Raw genomic sequence first — 14,073 nt, 5'->3', positions numbered from 1 at the left:
TTCTGAATATTAAGTTTTTCATAAGTATAGTAGGCCAGTTGTCTCTTATACCAGAGTTATGCAGGTATTTTAATCCCATATAGCTGTGTTCTTACTTGGGAAACTGAAAACGTATCCTTTCTTTGACTGCCATTAATATAAGCATTGTTTTAATTAATGAAAAGAAGGAGAATGATAACTGTTTTTCTTCCTTCTCTGTCATTGCAACATGAATCTTTTCTATTATTATTTTTAGGTAACAGTGGTTAGATTTTCCCTTACTGAAAAAAGAAAAAAATGCTGAGAGTCGAGATGGATAAGCAGGGATAAAGAGGAATAGTTGGTTGAAGAAGCTAGGAAGAATGGACAGACATTCTTTTCACAATGGATAATTTGTGTTTCCCAAACCTTACATCAGGAAAATACAGCAGCTTATTTATAGACAGATCATTGGACTGAAAAATAAGGAAGTAGGTGGAAGTTAACTAAACTATTAAGAGAATGGAAGGAGGAAAATTATAGAGTCTTTAAAATATCTCTGTATTGTAGAGAGTAATGTTATGGGTGATACAGGAAGAAGTAGGGCAGAGGGAGTTAATGTGCTTGTGTTCTCAGGAGTTGTCTTCTACACATGCAGAAAGGCTGTTCCCTGTTAATTAACATGCTAGTGTAGTACTCCTTACTTGAACAAACCCCCAGTTTGGAGAATTAACATAATAGGGGTCATTTCTTGTTTGCTTTTTGGGGCCCAAGGTCCTCAGTTTAATAAAGACATTCTAAGGCAGGACACCCCCAGGAGCATAGTGCAAGGCAAGGCCAGATCTTTCTTTGGGTAAGATAAGTCTCTATTATACAGAACTTGAAACAATTCAAATGACATATTTGTTTTCCTTATTGTATTAATTCTACCCCATCCCACCAACCCATCCATAAACTCCATGTAGACAGGAACCCTATCCGTTGGCTAATCTTTATATTCTCAGAGCTTCATAGAGTACCTTATACATAAATACACAGTCATGCATTGCTTAATGACATGGATGCATCCTGAGAAATGCTTTGTTAGGTGATTTTGACCTTGTGTGAACATCATAGAATGTACTGTACAGAAACCTAAGTAATAATAACTTACTACGTACATACCTAGGCTATATCTTATAGCCTATTGCTTCTAGGCTACAAACCTGTACAGCATGTTACTGTACTGAATACCATAGGCAGTTGTAACACGGTGGCATTAGTGTATCTAAACATAGAAAAGGTTTAGAAAAATATAGTAATATAGTCTTATGAGACCACTGTTGTATATGTGATCCACTGTTGACTGTAACATTGTTATGCAGTGCATGACTGTACTCAAAAATATTAAAGAATTACATACATGTATAGGAATAACCGGATTCTGGCATCCTATACTAAACCTAAAAAGATGCTAAATGTATATACCAGAGAACAAGATGCATAAATACATGCTTTACATATCTCATCTCTAGCCACCTTTGCTAGGGGTTATACCTGTCTCAACTGACAACCCCAGATGTGAATACAGATATCATTGGCTTAGAATGTAAGGAACAAAGGAAAACTATTAGATAGGTGTTTAGCCTTTCTAAGCTCTCTTGAGGTAACTCAGGAAATGGAGAGGGAGAAAGTTTGCCTGACTTATTAGTCCTCTGGAGATGATATCAGTTAACAATATTGCAGTAAATATCTACTTTGTGTTAGATTCAGGAAGTATTTATCGGGTGTCTTACTGTATATCTATGAGCTGTGGGAACGTAGCAGCACACAACACACACATGGGCCCTGCCCTTTCAGCATTTAGTGTGTAACCGGGGAATATAGCTCTTATTATCAATTATTCTTTATTATTAATTGTCATAAAGTGAGATAAAAGTTATGATACAGGGGCTCAAGGTGGCAGGCCTACATACAGAAGGCAACCTGCTGTAGTCTGTAGTAGGAGGGCCACCCTAATGATGCATGTTTTAATTGTTGTCTTATAGGTAGTTCTTAAAACCTGGCAACTTGTATTATTGCTTAAAATTTGTCCAGTTTCCAGGTAGTTCAAGAACCTATCAGAGGGGTGACAGATACATGGTTGTCTCAATATCTGCCGCCTCAGTGACCTTTGTCCACTCAGTGGTTTTTCTGTTTCTCTATTTCATTGTTTAGTGGCATACAGTATTTACTCTTTTCTTGAAAAGTCTCCCACCTCCCCACTCAGCTGACCTTATTCCTAATCCCTTCCAGATAAGGAAAAAGTATTTGTATTTTCATATTTGACAGGAATCTGTTTGACCCCTAATATAAGATTTTGATACACTGTAGTGTTATCACACTTTCGTTATGAGTGTCATTACTCTTCTGTGGGTTCAACTTAACGTTTGGACTGCGGTCAGCGGTCTGTGATACTTTTTATGGTTGAGACTAGTTCACTAGATTTGAAGACAGGAGTTATAGATTTAATTTGCAGATGTACTTATTGAAGTTTACTGATATTTAATCTCAGTGAGTCTGTCTCATTTGTAGTTATTATTTTTTGTTTCTGATGTTTATTTTATAACTATTATATTGAATAAATCATTATAATTATATATCAAAGATTTTTTAGTAGAAAAAGTAAATTGTTACTAGTAATGGCAGTATAATTGTGACTACTTCTTGTACTTTGTTGATATGTAATTACTTGTAATTACAAGCCCTTTTAAAATAGACATTTGTATATCACGAAAGTTTGACTTAAGTACTTTGTGTTCTTAGGGTCCGTTCACTAGCATTAAAGCTTTTAGCATTCCATCTTACCAGTGAAGAAGGGGCTGATACAAAGCGTCCTCTAATAGATGCCAGAGTTCTCTCCAGAGTTACTAATTTGTTCATTGTGAAGAAACCTATTGAACTCAAACTGGATGACAGAAGAGAGCTGGTTATTAAGGTGACTATAAATTTTGAGTTTATTACTGTGTGGTAATTTGATACATTTTTATAGCATGTATTTTATGTGACATTCTTTAGTTTGTGTATGTCCTGGGGAGGGAGAGAAGTATGGGGATTAAGGGCTGGTTTGAAATTGTGTTCTGGCTTTATCTGGCTTCTAGATATGTTGATTTATTGCAGTGGTCCCAACCTTTTTGGCACTAGGGACCAGTTTCACAGGACAATTTTTCCATGAATCGGGGCAGGAGTATTGTTTTGGGATGATTCAAGTGCATTATATTTATTGTGTACTTTATTTCTGTTGTTATTACATTGTAATATATAATGAAATAATTGTACAACTCACCATAATGTAGAATCAGTGGGAGCTCTGAACTTGTTTTCCTGCAACTAGACAGTCCCATGTGGGGGTAATGGGAGACAGTGACAGATCATCAGACATTAGTTAAATTCTCTTAAGGAGCAGACAACTGAGATCCCTCACACACCTAGTTCACAATACAGTTTGCATTCCTACGAGAATCGAATGCCGCCGCTGATCTGACAGGAGGTGGAGCTCAGATGGTAATGGGAGCAATGGGCAGTGGCTGTAAATACATTTTCCTGTCTTTTGCTAGGACTGTACCTGTAGCATGCTGGACTGATGCAGAATTCTATAAAGCTGTCCGCTAGTCCACTGTTTTCATGGATTCATTCCTGTGTTTTGTACTTTCTCATTTCACTCAAGTTTGCAATTTGTCTGTTTTATTTTAGACTAACTTGCCAAGGCCTGTAGTAGTATGGTAGAGCTACATGTGATACAGTCGGTTTTTTTGTTTGTTTGCTTTTTAATGGGGAAACACATTATGTTCTTCTAAACTGAGTGTTCAGGGCTGTATGACAGTGCTGGCTGGCAGGAGGATTGGAGAGTCTTCCACTGGCCACATACCAGGTCTGGTTGGGACTTCCCTGAGTACTAAGCCATTGGTAGTCACTCCTGTGCCCTGATGTATGGAGGAAGGCGGGGAGGGGGCGTTCTAACACATCTTCTGTGAGTCCATGTTAGGACTGGAAGATAGCAGTGAGTGGGAGAAAGGAGCTTCATCTTTGTTATTTTCTTGTCCCTTTTTCCTGATGCTGGTTTTGCCACCTCAGATTCTGTTCTAGCATGAAGTGACAGTAAGGAACTTGTCTAGGGGGTAGCTTTGAAGGGGTGCTGGACAGCAAGTCCCAGAGTGCTGTTTGGTCTGGGGTCTTCTAAGAGGAAGAATGGAGAGGTCCATGGGAATACCAGCTGGTGGCTTCTGGGAGCAACAGGGAAATCTTGAGTCATAGGTCTGGATCACTTTTCTCAGGTTAGCCTGGTACTACCCGTAAAGATGTTAGGGAACATGGTTGTTTTCTGTTACCTTTGTAAGGTTGCTAATGGATTAATGGATTATGAATAACTTCCTAGCAAAAATGTATATTAAGAAGAGAGGGGCCGGGCATGGTAGCTCATGCCTGTAATCCCAGCACTATGGGAGGCTGAGATGGGTGAACCACTTGAGCCCAGCCTAGGCAATATGGTGAAACCCTGTCTCTACTAAAAATACAAAAAAAATTAGCTGGGCTTGGTGGTGCATGCCTGTAGTCCCAGCAACTTGGGAGGCTGAGGTAGGAGAATCACCTGAGCCCAGGAAGTTGAGTCTGCAGTGAGCTGAGATTGCACCACTTTACTCCAGCCTGGGTGACCAGAGTGAGACCCCGTCTCAAAAAAAAGGAAAACTTATTTGACATGATGACTCTTTATTTTAGATCTTAAGTTCCTTCCTGACCTGCTGCATCATTGTTGCAAATTTTATTTATTTATGTATTTATTTTAAACTTTTATTTCAGGTTCAGGGGTACCTGTGCAGGTTTGTTATATAGGTAAACTCATGTCATGGGGGTTTGTTGTACAGATTATTTCATCACCCTGGTACTAAGCCTAGTACCCAATAGTTATTTTTCAGATCCTCTCCTGCCTCCTACTCCCCACCCTCAGGTAGGCCCCAGAGTCCGTTGTTCCCCTCTTTGTGTCCTTGTGTTTTCATCATTTAGCTCCTGCTTATAAGTGAGAACATGCAGTATTTGGTTTTCTGTTCCTGCATTATTTTGCTAAGGATAATGGCCTCCGGCTTCATCCATGTTCCCTCAAAAGACATGATCTCGTCCTTTTTTAAGGCTGCATGATACTCTGGTGTATATGTACCACATTTTCTTTATCCAGTCTGCCATTGATAGGCATGTAGGTTGATTCCATGTGTTTGCTGTTGTGAACAGTGCTGCAGTGAACATACACATGCATGTGTCTTTATGGTAGAATGATTTGTATTTCTTTGAGTATCCAACATCTATAAGGAACTTAAACAAATTTACAAGAAAAAAACAAACAGCTCCATTAAAAAGTGGACAAAGGACAGAACAGACATTTTTCAAAAGAAGACATACATGTGGCCAAAAGGCATATGGAAAAGCTCAATATCACTGATCATTGGAGAAATGCAAATCGAAACTGCTGTGAGGGACCATCTCACACCAGACAGAATGGCTATTTATTTATTTATTTTTTTTGTGAGACAGAGTTTCACTCTTGTTGCCCAGGTTGGAGTGCAGTGGTGCGATCTTGGATCACTGCCGCCTCTGCCTCCTGGGTTCAAGCGTTTCTCCTGTCTCAGCCTCCCGAGTAGCTGGGATTACAGGCGTGTACCACCACACCCAGCTAATTTTTGTATTTTTAGTAGAGACGGAGTTTCACAATGTTGGCCTTTTGTATTTTTAGTAGAGATGGGGTTTTACCATGTTGGCCAGGCTTGTCTTGAACTCGTGACCTCAGATGATCTGCCCACCTCAGCTTCCCAGAGTGCTGGGATTATAGGCGTGAGCCATTGCGCCCGGCCTGAATGGCTATTATTAAAAGTCAAAAAATAGCAGATACTGGTGAGGTTGTGGAGAAAAGGGAATACTTACACACTGTTGATGACAGTGTAAATTAGTTCAACCATTGTGAAAAGCAGTGTGTCAATTCCTTGAAGACCTAAATACAGAACTGCTATTCAACCCAGCATTGTGTGAATTTACCTGTAAATATGTTGGTTATTTAAATAAGTTGACTTTTTGAGCTTTTGTTCATAGGGCACGAACTATAAAATCTTATTGGAGAATTGGAAGCAGATAAATGTAATTTTGGGTTTGTTTTTTTTTTGGTTTGTAGTTGGAGACTGTTGAAAAGGTATATGAAATCTTCACCTCAGATGATGTTGATCTCGTTTTGAGAAAGTCAGCTGCTGAACAGTTAGCCGTGATTATGCAAGGTAATGTCTTTTAAGGAAAATGATTTCTGTACTGCTGGTAATAGAATTTTAGATTGCCACGTGGTACTGGCAGGAGTTGGCAACTATGGTTTATGGGCCAGATCCAGCCTGTGGCCTTTTTTTTTGACAGCCCTCAAGAATGGTTTTTGCGTCTTTAGAGTTGTTAACAAAACCAAACCAAAACCAAAGAATATGCGAGAGACCATATGTGTGTGTCTAGCAAAGCCTAACAACATGCTTACTACCTGGTTCTTCACAGAAAAAGTTTGCTAATGCCTTATTATTATTTGACCTGTAAAATGCCATTTGATAGAATTATCTTCTTTCTAAAATATTAGCGTACTTCCAATAGTCAAGTGCATGTTCCTTCCTCAGTTTACTGAGTGCATGCATCATATTTTCAATTTGTACCATCTTGCTTAGGGAAATTAATCAAATAATACTTTTGTGGTAGGTAAAATAAAAATAGTACACTGTAGCTATGCCTTTTCTTTAAACTTTTATTTTTATTTTTTTGAATTATACTTTAAGTTCTCGGGTACATGTGCACAACGTGCAGGTTTGATACATAGGTATACATGTGCCATGTTGGTTTGCTGCACCCATCAACTCATTTACATTAGGTATTTCTCCTAATGCTATCCCTCCCCCAGCCCCCAACTCCGCGACAGGCCCGGGAGTGTGATGTTCCCCGCCCTGTGTCCAAGTGATCTCATTGTTCAGTTCCCACCTATGAGTGAGAACATGTGGTGTTTGGTTTTCTGTCTTTGTGATAGTTTGCTGAGAATGATGGTTTCCAGCTTCATCCATGTCCCTGCAAAGGACATGAACTCATCCTTTTTTATGGCTGCATAGTATTCCATGGTGTATAAATGTTTATTTTTAAAAACAACTAGAGTAATACACTGTTAGCTTTGTTTGTAGTGTTGTTACTCCAAAGCTTTTGTTCTTTGGGTTAGTTTTGAATTTTTCCCCATATGTGATGTATGTACTTTAGTATTTATGAGAAATGATAACTTTGAGTTTATGTAAAAAGATTTTTATGGTTAGCACTTCTTGTCTTGACATTAGTGGAAACTGGAATGAGAGAGTTATTTGAAAAAACATATCCCACATATTTGTAGTTTTAACAACAATCACACAGACTACAGAAAAGAAGACTAGAAAATGTGGAAAGCCCTGGTTAAAAAAAGGATCAAGAAAAACTCGTTAAAGAGTATTCCTTTAATATTGTTAACATTTCAAAAGTATGCCTTATAATTTTGGTATGCACTATATTGGGGGGCAAGGGAAATTTTTTTTTTTAAGTAGCCGCTAAAGATTGTTAAAGTGATAGCTACCACTTCAATATCAGTATGTGAGAGTATGTGTTTTTCCTAATGAGAATATAGGAGAAAATTTTCTGCAAGTTGTTAAATACTTGTAACGAATATATAAGCAATGACAGTTTTGGGTTCTGGTAACATTTGTGTGTGTATGTGCGTGTGTGCATGTCTACACATATAAGTTTTTTTGTGTGTATACAAAAACTTTTTATTACAAACATAATATGTGAATATATGCTTATTAAAAAGAGGCTCATGTTCTCCAGAAATATAGTGTATTATAATCTTGTTCCTTTTATATTTGCTATTAATAGTTTGAGGTTAGAGTTTTTTTATAGATAGAAAAATGTTCATGTTGTAAGTCATATTTTACACATGAGCTTGTGGAGAATTATAAACATTTGAAGGCGATAAATTTGGAAGAGTCAATGAAATAATATAAAGAAGACAATTTGCCATGTATAAATGTAAGCATTCATTTGTATACTTAAATTCTCGTAGTTTCAGAGTCTGAACTAGTTCCATAATTCTTTTTTTATAGTTTTGTTTTTGATGTTACAGAAGTAACATATGCTTTTTACTTAAACATTTTCAAATTGGACAGGTATACGTAAAGTAAAAAGTTAAAAGTTTCATACTCTAATGTCAACCCCAGGTCTAAGTATTTTTAATAGTTTGAAGATTGTGTGGATATCAGTTCTGAGTATTTCAAAATATGTGTTTTAAACTACAAAAAATGTTCTTTAACTTTTAGTAACTTTTTTTATCTACAGATATTAAAATGCATGCTGTGGTGAAAAAGTTATGCTTAATTGACAAAATAATTGAGTATTTAAATGAATGTGTGAGTCAAGATGGCAAGGTAAGGCTAATGTGCATCTAGACATTGTTTTACAGGCTATTTTTATTAATCAGATCTGAAATTGAACTGAGCAGAATTTGGATGCGTACTTGGATTTTAAATTCTAAGTAACACCTCCTATCTCATTCATTTTTTTTTTAAATTCGGAAAGTGGAGTCTCTATAAAGGAAAACTAATCCTAAAATTTCCATAAGATAGGTGATAGAAGTATATACAAAACTTACTTTCAGTGGAAAGTAATTCCTAGTATTTATTTACATTTTAGTTTCAGATAATTTTGATGAAAAAGCATAAAATTTAGAGTAAGATAATATTATGGTCTCTTTGATGTCACCTGATAATTGGTGAAAATGAAATAGCTGTGTTTTTCCTCCTGGCGCAGGTTGTAGAATGTTTGGTACAACCATGCCTCACACTCTTGAGGAAGGTTTTATGTGGCGATCCAGTCATACGTGTTTCGCTCTCGCAACAGTCTTCTCTTTTGACCCTGTTATTCAGAGGTAAATAAAAGAAAATCTGCTAATAATTAGATTGTTCTTAAGTGTTTCTTCTTTAATTGTAAGTCACATTTACTTTTTATTTTACTATTAGAACAACAGCATGTATTAGTGAACACACTACTAATGTAAATGGAAAATGTTTAATATTTTTGTGGAAATTGCTTTATAATCCTGTTGCTGAGTGGAGGCTAGAGCTGAGAAAAGCTGAAACCTCTGATTGTTCTTTGTACCTTGATGTAGATGTCATCTGGTGCTCAGACAGTAAACTATTATCTATAAAGAGAGAAAGTTGCAGCTGCTGTTATTACTATCTTCTTTCCGATATCTCTTTCATCTTTCTTGTTTTGCTTATACCTTTGGATCTTGGTACATTTTGTCTGATTATTTCGTTTGACAGGTGTTAAGAGTATAGACTCAACCTGTGTGGGTAGAAACTAGACCATCCTAAATGACTCTGAGCCTAAATGTATTACATTCTATAAAATGTGTTTTTTAAAAACCCATTTTAATTTGATTCTAATTTAGTAAGGTGTTAGATGAACACGTTTCATGTAGTTTTGTCCTGCCTGTCTTCTCTGTTTTTTTTTTTTTTTCTCAATGGAGACCTTTGTAACATTTTGTACTATTTTCTTTCTTAGAGATTTAGGCCACTGCTTTTTAATATTTTGCAAGAGTCATGTAGAATCATCTGAATGTGCTGAAGAGTCATGTACAAGCATCTGAATGTGCTTCATCTTGTCTATTATCAGGCATATAGGAGATAAGTGAGATTTATGTTCAAAATATGTTATTATAATGTAGTCATTTTATTTTAGCATTTTTTCCTCCTGTTGACTTCTGCTTGCCAAGTGAGTAAGATGCAGTTTATTTAAGTAGCAGCCCTAAAACCAGGTAAAGCTCTAAACAGATTCAGTGTGTTTAGGCTCATAACATTTTGAGTAGACTATAATGTTTTTATAAGATTATATAGACTGATCATCTGAAAGAGCAGCAGTTATGGATTTTTAGTTTTCTTTAATCCTGTTAATAATTGTCTTCTTATTAACCTCATTCATTTGAATTTAGTTCCTGGTTTACCTTTTCATTTATAATTTTCATTTAAATTATTCAAGCATGGAACTTATTATGAACACCTACTGGGTTCAAAGGCACATTTCAAGGCAATATAATCTATACCCTTTTCAGTATTTCAGTTTTTCTATTTCATTGCTGTTTGTGGAAATTACTTTCAGTGAGTTTGAGAATGAATATAGTATCCCCCATTAATGGATTCAGTTTCAGGAAAAATTTTACTTACTTGCTTACTTATTTATTTATTGAGACAGAGTTTCACTCTTGTCGCCCAGGCTGGAGTGCAGTGGCACGATCTTGGCTCACTGCAACCTCTGCCTTCTGGGTTCAAGCATTTCTCCTGCCTCAGCCTCCTGAGTAGCTGGGATTACAGGTGCCTGCCACCATGCCTGGGTAATTTTTGTATTTTTAGTAGAGGCTAGGTTTCTCCATGTTGGCCAGGCTGGTCTCGAACTCCTGACCTCATGTGATCACCTGCCTTGGCCTCCCAAAGTGCTGGGATTACAGTCGTGAGCCACTGTGCCTAGCCGAAAAATAAATTTTTAACCAGCTGCTTAACCAAGAAAACCCATTTCTCAGCAAACGTTTATTAAGCACATGATTTGTGCTAGGTGCAATGCTAGGCCCTTGGGTTATGTTGATGAGCGTGGTAAATGACCCTCATGGAGCTTACAATAGAGTTGGAGACATTGACAAGTAAATATACAGTACACCACAGTAATACTTGTAATTGGGGATTCCTGGTGCCAGAGGACATGCTGGTCAGATTGGTTGGTGAAAAGTATCAGAGATTGTTTCTAGGGAATGTGGCATCTAAGATGGAATTTCAGAAATGAGTAGGAGTTCAAATAGGCAAGATTGACTTCTAGATGGAGCCATGGTTGTGTGTAGGAGAATTGATGTGTTTGAGATGGAGCTGGCTGGATTTGGGGAGTGTGGAGTGAAGGGGAAATGATGGGATGAGGCAGGGAGGGCAGTTCGTGCAGGGCCTGGGAGATTTTATTAAACAGCAGTAAGGAGCCGTTTAAGGTTGTTAAACAGGGGAGTATGTGTTTTAGGAAGATAATTTCTGTAGCATGGATAGTGGATCAAAGGAGTACAATAAATAACTTCTCAGATAACACTGCTTTCTATTATAAACTTTATGTTATGTCAATTTTATAGTGTATTTCAGGGTTAGAAATTAACTTAGAAATCATTTACTATACCATCTCATTGTGAGGTCTAGAGAGATGTAGCAACTTGGCCAAGGCTATAACCAAAAAATGGTTATTGGGTTATTTACTTTGCTACTGAGAGAGAATCCAAACTTCCTTACCTTTGTTTGTTTTTGTTTTAAATAATCACAGATCTATACATCCCCATTGTAAAAATTCAGGCAATGTAGAACTATACAAATTCTAAAAGTTTTCATTTTCTTCTCTTTCTCAATTTCCCCAAAGAAGACTGTTCTAGTTATCATTAGGAATGTATTTTTCTGAATGATTTTTTCTACATGTAGTTTTCATTCTGTATATTACAGTATTGTGTTGCTTCCTTTTTTCAACTGGAAATGTAACTTGAATATCTTTCTATATTATTTCATGTGAGTATACATTCTTTAAAAAACCCTAAAAACTACTGCACTGGTGTTTCAGAATTTCAGTTTGCTGTGTTACTGGGTATTTGTTTTAGATTTTTGACCATGACAGTAATCATGTTGTGTGATCATCTTTGTGCATTCAGTGTTGGAATTCCTAGGTCAAAGAGATTTTATAAGATAATGGTTAAGTTCCTTTCCAAGTCACTCTCACCAAAGGTGTTTAAAAATGCTTATTTTCATTACAACTTTGCCAACATTGAATATGTCTCATTAATTTTTTTTAATCTTATAGGTAAAAATATATAATTGTTTTATTTTCTTATTTTAGTTTTAGTGAAGTTATCTTTTCATATATATTCAAATTTCTTAATCTATGGATTACCTATTTTCCTGTTGTATTTAATTTCTTTTTAGTGACTTGTAGGTTTTTTTTTTATTATAAGATAGGCACAATCCTTATGCTTGATTTTATGTGATTAATATTTTCTCTCAACTTTTCTATCCTCTAAATTTATTTATTATTATATTTTTAACCTTAAACTTAAATATTTTATGGAAACAGAACTTTTCTGTTATGGCAGTTGGGCAATTTTTTATCATACTCTTCAAGTAGGACTTTCTCTAGTTCCAGATTGAAAACACTTTTCTTGTGTTTCGAGTGTTGTTTAAAAAAATTAAATTTTAAATCAGGCAAAGGCGTTGCTGTAATTTCTTATTTATTTGGAAATATTATGGTTCATTCTATTCATCACTGATGTGAAATATCTATTTTATTATAAGTTAATTTTTACATGTTCTCTGTTTCTTTACTTTTTGGTTTATTGCTATTTTTAATCATGCCAATTACATAAGGATGATTTTCTTTTCCTGCAGTTAGGAAAAATCTGTTCTCTCAAAACTTCTTATTGCTGCTTCCCTGAATTTGCTAACTGTGTATTATGTTGTTATTCCCGTGAGATAACATTGTACTTCTTTGTTTAGAATTTCATAGGTTTCAAGGAAATTGTAGCATTGGGATCATTACAGAAGTGGGAACTGAGACTTAATGTTAAAGAATCTGACCAGGGCACTTAGCTAAGTAGTAAGTGGTAGAGCTAGTGTTAAGTCTGTCCGTTCAGAGCACTTCCTTTTTTCCATCATCTTGTCATAATTAAAGGGAACCAAAACAATGACACAGCCCAAGGATAACATTTTAAAGTCAAATCCAAGTTCTATGATCACGTTTGTAGTAAAGGGCAAAAGTTATAAAATAAGATCTCTTGGTGAGGAAACTTTAGCTAGAATTACATGACTCGGCATAACCTTCTTAGAGGCTGTATCAGTTTGTTTCTCTAATTACCTAAAACTAGACAGTGTCTAGTGAGTATATCTACAAGTGTGGCTCCTGGACTGGCAGCATCTGCATCCTCTGAGAACTTATTAGAAATTCACATTCACAGGCTCCACCCTAAACCTATCCAATCAGAAACTGTTTTAACCAGCCCTCCAGGTGATTCTTGTACATCCACAAGTTTGAGATGAAAGCCTGTGTTTTAGTGTCGCCTTATCTGGGTAAATGTTGCATTTCTTTTCTCTTCAAATCAAGATATTTTAAATTTGAAGTTCATTCTTTCTAGACATACAAATATTTCATAAAGTTGTGCTTCTTTTTATTCAGTTTCCTTAATATTTCATGAAGATTGTACTGTCGTGACTGAAGTTGGAGCACTATTTTGTCTTCTATTATTTGATGAAGTATCAAGAATGGATATGTGGTGAGATATAAGAATTTATAAGTTTTTTACTCTTAACTATTTATCTCAGGTATCTGATGTAATCTTATAGCAAGGCATGGAAATTTCTGATTTATGAAGCTTATGCTGTCCATGCTACACACATGTGGTATGAATTTTGATTTGAATAAACAGTATTCAAAAACTTATTGGCTCAGAAAGTCTATCTCAAATTTTATTTTTAAACATTACTAAATATAAAATTTAAAATTACTGCAGTAATATTTGTCTTTAATACATTTTTAGTACATACCTTCAACTATGTGTTTTTTTCTTAATATTTCACGATTTTTAAAAAACCTCGGAAGATGTTTAGGATGATAGTATACGATTAGCACTGATCTTGAGCAGGATCCGTGGGAGGAGACGCACAAAGTCTACCTGCTAGTCCCACCACTGCATTGTATGAATCATTTGTTACGTGGAATTTTTTTTTAAACATAATTTACTCTTCATAAGCAAATCTAGGAAGTAGCAAACATGTTGTTTCAATACTAAATGATAGACTCAGTTGCACTGCTTGATTTCATTTGCAGTCAACGAAGTGAGGTAAGTTGTATTTGTTAGACAAAACTTGGTCTACTCAGTTGTTTCTTTGTTTTTGTTTTTCTTTTATGAAATAGGTCTGTTAATCCTTCCAATAAACCTTCTTTGCCATCAGTCTTCAGTTTGCCTGTTTCCGTTTTTAGAAGGTAAACGATTTATTTCTCTGATTTTCTTGAAGGATGAAA

At 35.8% G+C, this 14,073-nt stretch overlaps 1 protein-coding gene across 4 annotated transcripts in view; it reads left to right on the top strand.

Annotated features, from left to right (window-relative positions):
* The window catches only part of RTTN (rotatin), a 204,872-nt gene that overhangs the window by 57,151 nt on the left and 133,648 nt on the right, over window positions 1-14,073 (top strand). For all 4 annotated transcript variants that reach the window (XR_010124196.1, XM_054460788.2, XM_063653821.1 and 1 more), the window contains 6 exons: window positions 2,743-2,914; window positions 6,131-6,230; window positions 8,329-8,417; window positions 8,800-8,917; window positions 13,228-13,324; window positions 13,966-14,034. Coding sequence is in view for 3 of the 4 variants with exons in the window: in XM_054460788.2 (XP_054316763.1) it covers window positions 2,743-2,914; window positions 6,131-6,230; window positions 8,329-8,417; window positions 8,800-8,917; window positions 13,228-13,324; window positions 13,966-14,034 (645 nt within the window). In the remaining variant the exon portion in view is untranslated. The remainder of the gene's footprint in view (window positions 1-2,742; window positions 2,915-6,130; window positions 6,231-8,328; window positions 8,418-8,799; window positions 8,918-13,227; window positions 13,325-13,965; window positions 14,035-14,073) is intronic.

The sequence above is a fragment of the Pongo pygmaeus genome, chromosome 17 (genome assembly GCF_028885625.2).
Source record: "Pongo pygmaeus isolate AG05252 chromosome 17, NHGRI_mPonPyg2-v2.0_pri, whole genome shotgun sequence".
Lineage (NCBI taxonomy): Eukaryota > Metazoa > Chordata > Mammalia > Primates > Hominidae > Pongo > Pongo pygmaeus.
The sequence above is the reverse complement of the archived record's forward strand: the minus strand, read 5'-3'. Positions and strand labels throughout refer to the sequence as shown.